Genomic DNA, 13,497 nt, shown 5'->3' on the forward strand with positions numbered 1-13,497 from the left:
TTCAGAAAGGGCGCAGTCCTAGACACATAGATACGCAGCGCCCTGACAAGGTCAAGCGTATGCAGAGCCTTCTCCACTCTATGAACCGGGACCGGACAGAGGGATGGTAACGAAATTTCTTCATTGAGATGGAAGCTGGACACAACCTTCGGGAGGATGGAACCGTACGGAGGACTACCTTGTCCTGGAAAAAAATCAAAAAGGGCTGTCTGCTGGAGAGTGCTGTGAGTTCAGACACCCTGCGTAGCGAGGTGATTGCCACGAGGAAAACCACCTTCTGGGATAGAAGACGGAGTGGGACTTCCCTAAAGGGTTCAAAGGGTGCTTCCTGTAATGCTGTCAGCACCAGGTTGAGGTCCCACGTTTCTAGTGGTCATCTGTAGGGGGGGACCAATCGGGAAACCCCCTGAAAAAAAGTCCTTACTTGCGGTTTATTATCAATGCACTTTTGAAAAAGCACTGAAAGAGCTGACACCTGGCTCTTAAGGGAGGCCAGGGACAGTCTGGTCTCCAGACCCGATTGAAGAAAACCCTGGGGAGGGAATAAGGGAGTGGAATCTGGTTACAAGATTCGCACCAGGTAAAGAAGGCTTTCCAGGTACGGCAGTAAATTTTGGCAGAGGTTGTTTTCGTGCTCTGATCATGGTCCCAATGACATCTGGCAAAAAACCTGCCTGGGTTAGAACCCAGGTCTCAATGGCCACACCGTCAAATTGAGGGCCTCTAAGTTCTGGTGGTAGAATGGGCCCTGTGACAGAAGATCCGGGCGGTCGGGGAGACACCAAGGAACGTCTGCTGTGAGCCGTATGATGTCGGTGTACCATGTACATCTGGGCCAGTCCAGTGCGATTAGTATGGTTGGAACTCCCTCTTGCTTGATTTTCCTCACCACTCTGGAGATCAGGGGGAGAGGTGGAAAAACATACAGGAGCTGGAACCGAGTCCAGTCCTGAACCAGGGCGTCCGCTCCCAGCGCTCGCGGGTCACGTGTTCTGGCCATGAAGTTGGAGACCTTTGTATTGAAGTGAGATGCCATTAGGTCCACGTCCGGAGTCCCCCAGCGATGGCAGATCTGTTGAAAGACTTCGGGATGGAGAGACCACTCTCCCGAGTCTATTCCTTGCTGGCTGAGGAAGTCTGCTTCCCAGTTGTCCACACCCAGAATGTGGACCGCAGAGAGAATGGAGTTTGTGTCTTCTGCCCAGTGAAGAATGTGTGTGACTTCTCTCATTGCCTGGGCACTGCGGGTCCCCCCTTGGTGATTGACATATGCTACGGCTGTGGCATTGTCCGACTGTACTCTGATGTGGGAGGCTGCCAGTAAGTGATGGAAGGCTCTCAGGGCCAGGAGGATAGCCCGAATTTCCAGGATATTGATGGGCAAAGTTGCTTCCACTGGGGACCACTTGCCCTGTGCTCTGTGGTGGAGGTGTACTGCACCCCAACCTGTCAGGCTCGCGTCGGTGGTCAGGACCTTCCATTGACCTGGGAGAAAGGATTTCCCCTTTGTTAGTGAGGTTCGGTTGAGCCACGAGTGGAGGGACCTCCTGGTTGAGGACGTCAGCTGGAACTTCCTGTCGAGAGAAAAAGGGTTCCTGTCCCATGACTTGAGGATGGCTAGTTGTAGAGGCCTGAGGTGAAGCTGGGCAAATGGAACCGCTTCTATTGCCGCTACCATCCTGCCAAGGACTCTCATGGCAAACCGGAGGGAGCGAGGGGGTTTGCTGAGAAGGGTGCGAACTCCTAGACGGAGAGGCAGTGCCTTGTCCTTGGGAAGGAGTACTAGACCCCTGGAGGTATTGAATAGCATTCCCAGGAAGGTCAGAGACTGGCTCGGGGTTGGTGATGACTTTTGTAAGTTGACCAACCAGCCCAGGCGGCTCAGGGTGTCGACCGTGATTGAGACACTGAGTTCGCAGTCCTTGAAGGTGGAAGCCTTGACGAGGAGATCGTCCAGGTATGGAATGACTACTACGCGTCTGGAGTGTAGGACTTGCATGGTGGCTGCCATGACTTTGGTAAACACTCTGGGAGCTGTGGCAAGACCGAATGGAAGCGCCACGAACTGGTAGTGGTCCTGGTCGATTGCGAACCTGAGGAATCTCTGATGGGCAGGTGCAATTGGTATATGGAGGTATGCATCTTGTATGTCTATGGAGGCGAGGAATTCTCCCTTTTCCATAGATACAATGGTGGATCGAAGGGACTCCATACGGAAGTGACGTACCCGTACATATTTGTTGAGCTGTTTTAGGTCTAGTATGGGCCGTACACCACCTCCTTTCTTAGGGACTATGAATAGATTGGAGTAGAACCCTTGGAAGCGCTCGGCCGCGGGGACAGGTATTATGACTCTTGCTTGAAGAAGCGAGGAGACTGCTTGGTGGAAGGCGCGAGCTTTGTCTGGTGGTTTTGGGAGACCAGAGATAAAGATTCTGTTTGGTGGGTTGGAAGTGAACTCTATTTTGTATCCTGAAGACACTAGTTCCCTGACTCACCTGTCTTCTGTAATAAGCAGCCAGACTTGAAGAAAGAGTAAAAGTCGGCCGCCTACAGGTGGGGTGTCTTCCTGAATCCGTGAGTCATGATGAGGAGAAATTTTGGGATTTTCGTCCTTTTGACTTCAAGTGGCCTGCCTTTGACTGCTAGGTCTTGTTCGACTTTTGTATCGACCTCGAGTCTTCCCTGCGTGTGAAGCGGCTGTTATTTTGTGCTGGCTGTGAGACGGACCAGCCCGAAGAGTTCCGAAAGGATCGGAAGCAAGCTTGGTTACGCTTGTTATAATTGCGCTTGGGTTTCATTTGGTGAAGAGAGGTACTCTTACCCCCGGTGGCGTTGGATATCATCGTGTCCAACCTTTCACCGAAAAGTCTACCACTGAGGTATGTAAGGTGCGTGAGGGACTTCTTTGATGCTGCGTCCGCTTTCCATTCTCGCAGCCAAAGGATACGCCGAATTGTGATGGCGTTTGATATTGCCCCCGCTGCACCTCTTGCAGAATCCAGAGCTGCATGAAGCATGTAATCTGCCACAACTGCTATTTGAACTGCTTGGTCCGACAGCTCAGGGGCAGAAGCTTGGAGGCCAGTTTGTAAATTATGTGCCCAAGCCAGTATGGCCTTGGCTGCCCAGACTGAAGCGAACGGGGGAGCGAGGGAGGCCCCTGTGGTTTCGCAAATTGAGCGAGCCATACGTTCTACCTGCCGGTCTGCTGCATCCCTAAGGGTTGAGCTATCTGGCAGTGAAAGAAGTGTCTTTGCTGCCAGCCTGGAGACTGGGGGGGTCCACTGCTGGTTGGTCTGTCCATTCTTTGGTGGTTTCCTGTGGGAAGGGGTATCGGGCCTCCAGAAACTTGCGATTGGTAAGTTTCTTGTGAGGCTGTAAGAATTGTTTTGTGAGAATGGACTTAAATTCTGGATGATCCAAGAAGACCTTAGGCGGCTTTAGAGCTCCTTCAAATAAAATCTTATTTTGTGGTGCGTCCGGGATCAGATCAGAAATGTCCAGCACCCGATGTATGGACGAGATTATGTCCTCAACTAGCGCTGCATTGCTAGGTGGGATTGGAGTTAGGGATCCATCAGTTTCCTTGTCCGAGTCAGAATCGCAAATGTCTTCTGACTCCTGTGTATCACTAAGGCGTCTCCTAGGTGAACCAGAATGGAGGTTTTCTCTGGACGGGGATTGGTGCAGAGAAACATAATGTCTGTCCCTGGTAGGGGACTGTCTAGATGACCTGGGACTACGGTATCTCTCCCTAGACGGGGATGACCGTGTGCTATGGGATGACGCAAATGAGCGTGACCTGTGAGCCCGCTTGCGTCCTGACCTTGACATGGATGTGCCTGGGTCAGTATGTGGAGTCAGGCTTTCCCTTTGTTGGGTAGCATTCATAGTCGAGGTATGACTTTGCAGAGCCTGAAGCAATGCGGAGGTCAAGTTATCTATGGACTGTGTCATAAATTTTGACATTTGAGTGACCCATTCCAGCATGGCATTAGACACTGAAGGATTAGTAGGGGCTACTTGGGACTCTGGCACAGTCGTCTGAATACACTCCTTGCAATGCGGATATGTGCTGTCGCTGGGAAGAGCATGACTGCAGGCTGTACAGAATGCGTAAAAGCAGTTCTGCCTTGTTTTCTTAGACTTTGAGCCCGGCATAGTGCACCTGGAGTGGCTATGCAAAGGGGCTAACTGTGCAGAGGAGGATACAGAGTAATAAAATTCACAGCTGAGGAGTAACTCAGGCTGTGAACTTACCCCACCAATGTGCCCCTGTGAAGAGCGCTGAACGAGCCTGGTCCTGTGCCTCCCCGGAGACTTGGCTGGCCTGGATGCGTCCTGCAGCTTATGATGGCCGGCGTAGCTCTTTTCCTGCTTGAGGAGATGAAGGAGAAGGGGGCGGAACGCTGCAAGGGCGGCAATTGTCATAGAGACGCGCGCCCTGTAGCCTGGATCCGCCCATGTATGACACTCCAGGGTGTCAAACCGTCATCCGGGGGCTACATTTATTTTTTATGCCCAAAAGGGCTCCAGGCCGGCGCGGTAGTCTTGGGGGGGGCACGGATCGGAAGGCATAAGTGGAAGGGGGGCTCTGAAAAGAGTCCCCCTGAGGCGCTTAGAAGGAAAAGCTGCCGCAGGTGCAGAGCCTGTGAAGGCCTGTGCCATGGCTGCCAGCACTCCCCCCGGCTCTTACAGGGTCCCGCAGCAAGGCTGGGGTTCCTGTAATGCTGCTGGTCCTCGGCTGCAGCGTGCGCGCTGGTAAGAGCTGCAGATGCTGCCGTCGATGCCCCACCTGATGGCGTCTCAACCGAATACCCCCAGAGGGGGATTAGGAAGGGTGCTGCTGACGCCGTCAGGGGGCCTTTATCCTCGCCTCAACTTCAACCCAAGACAGAGAGGAATTGGAGAAGGAGGGGGGGGGGGGGTCTCAACTTCAAACCTGAACCTGAGGGGCCAGAGAAGGAGCAACATGGGGAATACGCCATCTCAACTTCAACTGTGCACCCCTAATAGGGGGCAGAGGAAGGAGCCATGCCGGGAGTCTCTTAAGAGACCCTCTCTTTTCTTCATCTGTAATCCCGTGCTGAAGAGAGGGACGAGTGAGGGTATGTGCACACGATGCAGAAAATTTCTGCATCATTTCTGCATCTCCCTGGCAGAAAAAATGCATGTAGATTGTGCATGCGTTTTTCCTGCGGAATACATGCGGATTCACATGCGTTTCCGCATGTGGATTGACAAGCACTTTCCAGGCGATTTTAGCATCACTTGGAAAGTGCTTGACAACTAGGTCACACTATATAAATCCATGCTGTTTGCATGGATTTATATAGTGTGACCCGAGAGAGTGTATATACTTACCTCCGATGGCCCGCGCTGTCCTGCTCAATCCGTTCTCCCTCGGCGGCAACTTTGAATTGAAAGACCTGCCGACGTCAGCGTCACGTGACCCGTCACATGACTCTGACGTCAGCGCAGGTCCTTCAACTCACTGCAAGTGCCGGGAACCAGGCAGGATCGGTGCGCGGGCCGACAGATGGTAAGTATATATATATATTTTTTATTTTATTCTTGTTGTACAGCTTTTTTTTAATGGTACCTGGGTGTGGATGAGACTCTCCTCTCCTCCACACCCGGGTACCATCCGCACATTAGAATGCACCAATTACGCAAGTACAAATGCAGTCTTGCGGTATTGGCGCGTTCTAATGCAAGTCAATGGCGGCGAAAACGCCGCGTTTACGCAAAATTAATTGACATGCTGCGGATTTTTGAGCGCGTTTACACTGCGGAAAAATCCGCATCATGGGCACAGCACATGCGGATTTCAATTGGGGAACATTGCTGCCCTTCTACCATGCGTTTTTCATGCGTTTCCGCGGCGTTTCCGCAACTGCAAAAACGCCGCGGAAACGCATTAAATACGCATCATGTGAACTCAGCCTAAAGGTCTGAGGTGTGCCTCCTTGCGACACTAAGCAAAAACTGGAGTAGGCTAATGCCGTCCGGGGGTGTATACTGCAGAGGAGGAGCCACGCTTAATCTTTATCAGATTAGCATAGTGTCGCCTCCTAGTGGACAGCGGCATAACACCCAAGGTCCTGTGCCCCCAATGAGGCGACAGAGTAATGCTCATCTTCTATGAGTGCTGGCCACCGGCGCTCGTAGCAATTCGGCAATGACAACCACAGGGGTCTCCTCCTCCTCCCACGGTCATGCAACAGAGGCGCCGATGGGCAGAGCTAAGACGCGCATCTAGTTTGCTCAAGTTAAATGCTAACTAGTTAACCCACGGGTAGATCGCGATTCTACCCGCAGCTGTTAGTGGCACATGACAGCTGATCAGATCAGCTATCATTTGCTGGAAAAGGTGCGGGCTCATCGCCGGAGCCCGCACCAAAGAGGGGGAGGCGACCTATGATGTTGTATAAATGTCATTGGTCATTAAGGGGTTAAAACTAAAGTATATGGGGCAGTTAATCTACTCATAACACATGATTTGGGGAGTTAATATTCCCCAACCATCACCACCCAGGTCAGCTGACTGGCAGGGATCCAGCTGCTGTACCCCTTAACTATGAAATGGCATCAATGGGAAAATCACAGGCACTTGCATGGCGTCCATTTAAAGATGTTGTAATCTTTAGGGTGCTTTTACATTGCGCTTATTTTCACGTTTGTGGGTCCCGTCGGGGCCATAGACTATAATGGTGCTGAAAGAGCGAACGTGCGCACTCACATGCATCATTTCCAGGCATATACGTCTACTGGAGGTGGACACTCAGACGTAGCAGACAGCGATTTTTGATCAGATACCCATGACATTCAATAGGCCTGATAAGATGAACAATTTTTTTTTTTCTCAGCCCGACTGTCTACGGAGGGAGGGGATTAATGCAATGCCCCATTACTGCTGCAGCTTCCTTCCAGAACAAAACCTCTCTGGTGACTTTCAGTAAGAAACTATTGCTGTGGATCGTGGGGAAAGTATCATCAGGGGTTACACAGTGGAATGAAGGGGTTTCGGAGGTCTTGGGGTGTAGTAAATACCTTAGAGTTCACAGCTTACAGCTTCAGAAGCAAATTTAACAAAAATATATAAAATGTAAAAAAGCAGCAATACAGAAATGATCAAGTTTAGCACAGCTAAAATCTATACAGGCAGACAAACCTTATTAATTAGGGGTTACAATACTCACCTCTGGCCACCACTCGTGGCTGGCTGCCATCTTTCACCCTGAGTGCAGGTCATCAGTAGGTGACACTTCTCAGTTAAAGATGATCCAGCTTTATCAGTCGTTTCCTGCTGTGGTGGAAACATTTCTATATTGTCTAACAAAATGACTAAACTGCTTATACATTTCCTATATATAAAAAAAAAAGTTAAAGGAGATTTAATAAAAAACACAATTTAAAAGGCAACCTGTCAAGTTAAAAATTGTATCTTAACTGCAGGCAGAATTTTATAGAGCAGGAGGAGCTGATCAGATTGATATTCATTTTTGTGAGAAATGTTTCTGTAAAACGCATATTTTATTCACTGAAATCCCTGTTATCTGTATAGATGAGACCAGTGGGTGGTGCTATACAGAGATTGACAGTCTTCCCTGTATGGCAGAGCATGCAGAGATAGCTGTCAATCACTAGTAGGACCGCCCACTGGACTCATTCATACAAACACCAGGGATTACAATGAATAAGATACAAGTTATACTGAATTTTTTTCCAACTAACCTATATATCATTCTGCTCACCTTCTCTATACTATAGTGTCCACAGATCAGACTGCATGTAAAACGTGACTAGTTCCTTTAAACAGCCACAACAAAAATATCATGATTTCCTATATATTTGCAAGGTTTGTGGCATTGTGTTTCTAGCTTTCCCCGTATATTCACAACACCCCATGTTCTTCATAGAGCCATTTTGCCTGGGTCGAACACAAAATAGTTCAGACATGATTTTATTTTCTCGTTTTTCATTAACAGGATGACATGCACAGAGTCATTGACCAGCAATTGATGGACAAACACCAGAAGGAATGGAGCCAGACTGTATATTCCTTCTCCACTGGCCACCAAATCAAACATTGTGGCAAGGTTACCACTCTGAATCGCACAGAGCGGCCAGGAGAAGAGCCTATTGGGTCTGAAGGAAGACGCCTCTTTTCATTTCTTAAGAAAACAAAATGTTAGTGTTAATTGCTCAACCTTTCCAGTGAATCCTGACAGTCAGCCGAGTAGAGGAAATCATTCTGCTAGGAATCGGTGGAAAGGCATAATGTTAGTAATCCAGAAAGCCATCTGTGGGTGATCAAATCCTTAGAAAATGCCCATAGTGAGAGGCAAGCGGGCTTTTGGCTTATGACAGTTACTAGAAAGTATTATGCTTAGCGCACCGGCTAAGTAATGAGGTACTTGTATTTATTTCAGATGTATTTCTGTTGTGGAAACATACTTTGTTCGGTGGAGTCTTTCCATGATGAACACCTTGCACTTTTAGAGCCATTTGTTTCTATTCACTCCATAGCTTCCTTGATAACTGAATTTAGCAGGTATTACCATTGTAGACAGGTCCTGAGCTGCTCTCAGTGCAAGGAACAGACGCCCTACCTCTGGTCTTCCAGACAGAGCACAGCACAGTGGAATGGTCCCTACTGTTCCCTACAGCTCACGTACTGACAGATGCTCCATGTACATACAAGAAGCTGAATTTTTTTATAATGAATATTGCATACAGTTCTGGTTTTATAATACACAGATATAAAGAGAATGTCATATTTTAGTACAAAATTATGCTCTTTTTATTGTAAACTCTCTGGAATAAAATATTTCTATGATTTTCCTTGGTCTTAGTCTGAATACCTTTGTTGAACATCCATCTCCATCCTGCCACAGGCCGTGACTACAAGATTTACCCACTCCACATACATATTTCTGTAGACACTGATAGACACTTTTTTTTCCCCAAATTCAGGATCCAGGTTTCACATTTTTTATTAGTTTGTTCGTATTTATGAACAAGATGGTACAAAAAATTTGGCAGATTTTTTTTTTTCCATTATATATATTTTTTTCTTAACATGATGGTTCTTAGATCGTAACAAATTATATTTTTTTCTTAACATGATGGTTCTTAGATCGTAACAAATGACTCAATAGTCCAGGATCCATCCAGCGTTTTTTTTTAAAAACAAAATGATCTTGTGGTTGTCTGTTCTGCACTGGTCAATGGAATAGATGCTCGCTTTTCTTTAGCATGGTTTTAAATAGTGACAAAAACTAAACAGCAGGGAAGCAAATTAACAGCAAGGCCTAGTGAATCTTACCCTAACAGGCAGGACCGAAAACCTGGCGCAAGGTTAAGATGCCATCTGTCCTAAATCTTTTATAAATTTGATCAGTTCATATTCATCACGAGTCATGACAGATTGGCGATCGGAAAGCAGAAGCCAAAGCAATAGGAGGGCGGCATGGCTGGTTAACACAATATACAGTATGTACAGACTCTTGTTAATCAGTCCAAGGGGTAGGCACTGCAACTGTCCTTTCCTAGCAGACGCTCCAAAAGAGCAGGGGTGACAAGGGGATGACAAGGATCCACACCACCTTGTTGGCACAGCAATAAAAAGGTGCCAGCGCCTCTCAATAGAAAACCTTGAGAAAATTCTTAAATTGACAGCACAAAACTGAGAAAATGCCCCAACCCCTGAAAGCTGGGCACTGCCCGTGGTACAGTTACTCTTCATCCCAGAAACGAATGTTCGGATTGAGTGCGGCCTCTCTGTGCTGTGCCTGCACCTAGCAGCATCTCTTCTTCCTTTTACTGTTTTTGGTTAATTTTACCACATCATTCTGTTGCTGTTGTTGCTGCTTTGCCAAGTTTTCTTTCTTTGCTCGGAGGACTAGCTCAGTAATACAGTTAAACATCTAGAAAAAGAAAGAAATGTTAAAATCTAAACCCACCAATAATATAACATATGCCGAGCTTTTTTTTTTTCCATTGAAGTTTTTTTATTTGTAACACCTCTTTAGGGTGTAATCACACATGGCAAATTTGTTGCAAATATTTCACATGAATTGTGGAAAATTTCTCTTGCAGAAATTTCTGCAACAAATATACAGCATGTGAATTCAACCGTATCAAAATGCCATGTGGCTTCCTTTATACATTACAGCTTCTGTTTGTAGATTCATCAGGACAGGGAGTGCAGCTCATCAGCGGTGTGCGCCGCACCAGAAATGGCAGGGACCAGAGTAACAGTTCTAGCGTAAGCCACACTGCCACTTGTCATAGATTCCACAGGTGGGCATAGCCACACCCTATCCCAAATACACCTATTTTGGCCGACTGCCTGAAAACGGCATGAAAGTGTCAAAAGTCGCAAAAATGTTGCTTCTTTTCAAACTGTTTTATGCTAAAGTCTGAGAACTTTTATTTGTAAAACTAATAGCCAGCTGGTTTTGGATCATACTTATACTAAATAAGCGCACGTGACGCTCCAGCATCCTGAGTGCTTCAAAGTTTATTCCCATCTCCATTCTTGGGCATAATTGGATAGTGCTTGTGAAAACAACAAGCTTTCTGTTTTCTACAATTTCTCCCACCTCTCCTGAGAATTAGTTTTATTTGTTTTCCTTGCTGCTCATTGCCAAGGTTACTGGCCACAACTGCAGCCTGGCAATGGTGACCAAACGTGCAGTGCTTACAAGCTCTTTCGAAAATAGAGCTTGTAAGCACTGCTCAGAAGCTGAGTGGGATCCATGAAGAGTATTGTTAGCTCCCGGTGCAGGCCAGCTTCTGTGTCACTGAACACCTCAGGTGCTGCTGTCCATCTTTCACAGTAGAATATAACTGATATCATGGACAGTGCACACATACACGCACCAGTTCCCACCGCACCCCTGCAATGCAAGTGCAGACTGCCGATGGGTTACCATGGCAGCTGGGGACCACCTGAAGGCCCTCATGGCTGTCATCTTGGTACTCCTGTGAAGCAGGGCTGTGGAGTCGGTAAGCCAAGTCTCCGACTCCTCAATTTCCATGACACCAATTCCAACTCCGACTCCCTCATACATGGCTCATGTTTAAGTGATGAATTTACTGTAGCACAGATTCATCTCAGCTAAAAGTCTAGACCCTTAGATCAGGAATAGGACAGACATTTATAGGACATTTCATAACTTTCCAAAATTCTTATGAAAAAATATTCCCCACAAACTGCATTGAACTACTGTACCCAATTTATTATATATTTTATGAGTCAGAACTGGTCCATTTTATACCGACTCCACCAAAATGGAAACAGACTCCACAGCCCTGCTGAGAAGCCACAATCTGAGACTCATAATAGACTGATTTACAGTATATACTGCAATATTGTGTGTCGGACAATCACAAGTTCAGGTCACCTATGGGGACTAAAAGATAAAGTAAAAAATAATTATATTTAAAAAAAATTAAATACAAAAAAAACAAACTAAAAGTAAAAAAACTAAAACTAAAAAAAGTAAAAGTTAGGCTATGTGCCCACGATCAGGAGCCGCTGCGGCCCAGACGCTGCAGAATGGCCCTTCCGCCCTTATTATGGAAATGAGCGGCTGCAATTTTTTTTTTCACATGCAGACTTCCCTCACTGATGATGTTAATCTATGAGGAAAGTCCACATGCGGACCCGCAAGAAAAATTGACATGCTGCGGGTCTGAAAGATGAAACATGTTGCGGGTAGTGTTGAGCATTCCGATACTGTAATATCGGGTATCGGCCGATATTCGCGGTATCGGAATTCCGATACTTAATTCCGATACTTTTACAATATCGGATACCGGAATCGGAAGTTCCCATAATGCCTGCGCTCTGCAGTGTCTGTGATGGATGACAAGTTGGATGGCAGCGCGATCCAGCCTGTCATCAGAATGCCATCCCAGCGGGGGAGAATTCTCCTGATTGTTTAAAAGCCGGCGGGCGGTATAAAGCCGCCGGCTTTTAAACAATCACACAGCCCCATACTGCTTCCCCGCAGCCTCCCACCACCTCCCATCCCGATAGTAAGTTAGGACCGGGCGGGGAGCGCAGCTCCAAGGAGCGGGGAGCGAAGGACCCGGGCGGGGAAGCCGGCAGTGAAAAGACTTCACCGCCGGCTTTCCCGTTCTGTGCTGCGCTTTCCCGCCGGTTATTTCAAATGAACAGCTGAGGTATCAGCTGATGCCGATCAGCTGTTCATTTGAATTAGCCGCGGTGCCCTCAGAGGGTTCATGTGAGTTCATGCTTGACTGCATGAACTCACATGAACTTTCCCACGGCCGCACAGGTCAGCCTCACCTCCCAGACCCGTCATGATTAGTGTGTGTGCGGGGTGTGTGTGCGGGGTGTGTGCGCGGGGTGTGTGCGCGGGGTGTGTGCGCGGGGTGTGTGCGCGGGGTGTGTGCGCGGGGTGTGTGTGCTCGATGTTTGTGCGGGTGTGCGCGGTGTCTGTGCGATGTGTGCGGATGTGTGCGGGTGTGTGCGCGTGCAGGCAGACATAGGCCGATGTGACACTACTACTCCCATCGGCCTATGTCTGTCCCCCGTCCACTCCTGCCAGCAGGATCAGCTCGATGGGAGCAGTAGTTCCCATCAGACTGATCCTGCTATTTAAATTGCCCTACTGTGTCCCCAATAAATGTTAAATACATGTCATTGGTGGCCAGTGGTTACCTAAAAGAAATTAGTTCATACATTACCTGTCCCCGCCGATCGCCACCTAAAATAAAGTAAAAAATAAAAAACTACACCTATACTCACCAAGACACCTAATTCCCCGAAGCCATCGATCTCCTGTAATAAAATATAAAATAATAAACCACAACCTTATCCTTACCCCTCCGTAGCAGTCCACGAGTGTCCCACGAAGATCTCCAGTTCAGAGCAGCCACATAGAATGTGACCGCTCTGAACCGCTGCCGCCGCTAGAATGACGGGGCCGTAAGGGTTCACCAGAGTTAAGGCAGCGGTGCTCCGGTTAGCTGCTTTACGGCCCTGCTGTATCGTGAGAAATTCCCACGGTACAGCACTGCCGTAAACGAGGTCTCCGGAGCTGCGCTGACTGAAAGCACTCCGGTGACCTCAGTCAGGGGCTCCCGCTGCCGGGAGCGGACGTGTTCCCGGCAGCGTGAGCTTACAGCAGCCATGCACAGCTGTCACCATCTCCAGATGTGACAGCTGTGCATGGGAGATCAGCGCAGGAACGTGGACAGGTAACTATTATTTTTAGTAAACTAAGAATTAAATAAAATTGTGTGTTTTATTTCAAATAAATTATTTTTTTCTGGGTGTAGTGTGTTTTTTCTTTTTAACACTTTGTAGGTTAGGAATGGGGGTGTCTTATAGACGCCCATCATTACTAACCTGGACTTCATGGCAGCTGGCGCTGACATGAACCCCACCACTATTACCCCCTGCCACCGCACCAGGGCAGCGTGGAAGAGCGAGGCTAAGTGCCAGAATTGGCG

General features: G+C 47.9%; 2 protein-coding genes across 3 annotated transcripts in view; one reads left to right on the forward strand and one right to left on the reverse strand.

Annotated features, from left to right (window-relative positions):
* The window catches only part of BICDL1 (BICD family like cargo adaptor 1), a 123,417-nt gene extending 114,570 nt beyond the window's left edge, over positions 1-8,847 (forward strand). Inside the window, exon 11 of one of the 2 annotated variants that reach the window (XR_012318314.1) lies at positions 7,995-8,127. Coding sequence is in view for 1 of the 2 variants with exons in the window: in XM_073673376.1 (XP_073529477.1) it covers positions 7,995-8,201 (207 nt within the window). In the remaining variant the exon portion in view is untranslated. Of the gene's footprint in view, positions 1-7,994 lie in introns of both variants that reach the window. The other variant, XM_073673376.1, reaches the window with a different exon arrangement.
* Positions 8,848-8,984: 137 nt separating this feature from the next.
* RAB35 (RAB35, member RAS oncogene family) overlaps positions 8,985-13,497 on the reverse strand; it is a 32,327-nt gene continuing 27,814 nt past the window's right edge. Inside the window, exon 6 of the mRNA XM_073673388.1 lies at positions 8,985-9,935. Coding sequence (XP_073529489.1) covers positions 9,807-9,935 — 129 coding nt within the window. The 3' untranslated portion in view covers positions 8,985-9,806. The remainder of the gene's footprint in view (positions 9,936-13,497) is intronic.

The sequence above is a fragment of the Phyllobates terribilis genome, unplaced genomic scaffold (genome assembly GCF_046119375.1).
Source record: "Phyllobates terribilis strain yellow unplaced genomic scaffold, ASM4611937v1 Scaffold_1__5_contigs__length_1240528914, whole genome shotgun sequence".
In the NCBI taxonomy this organism is placed as follows: Eukaryota; Metazoa; Chordata; class Amphibia; order Anura; family Dendrobatidae; genus Phyllobates; species Phyllobates terribilis.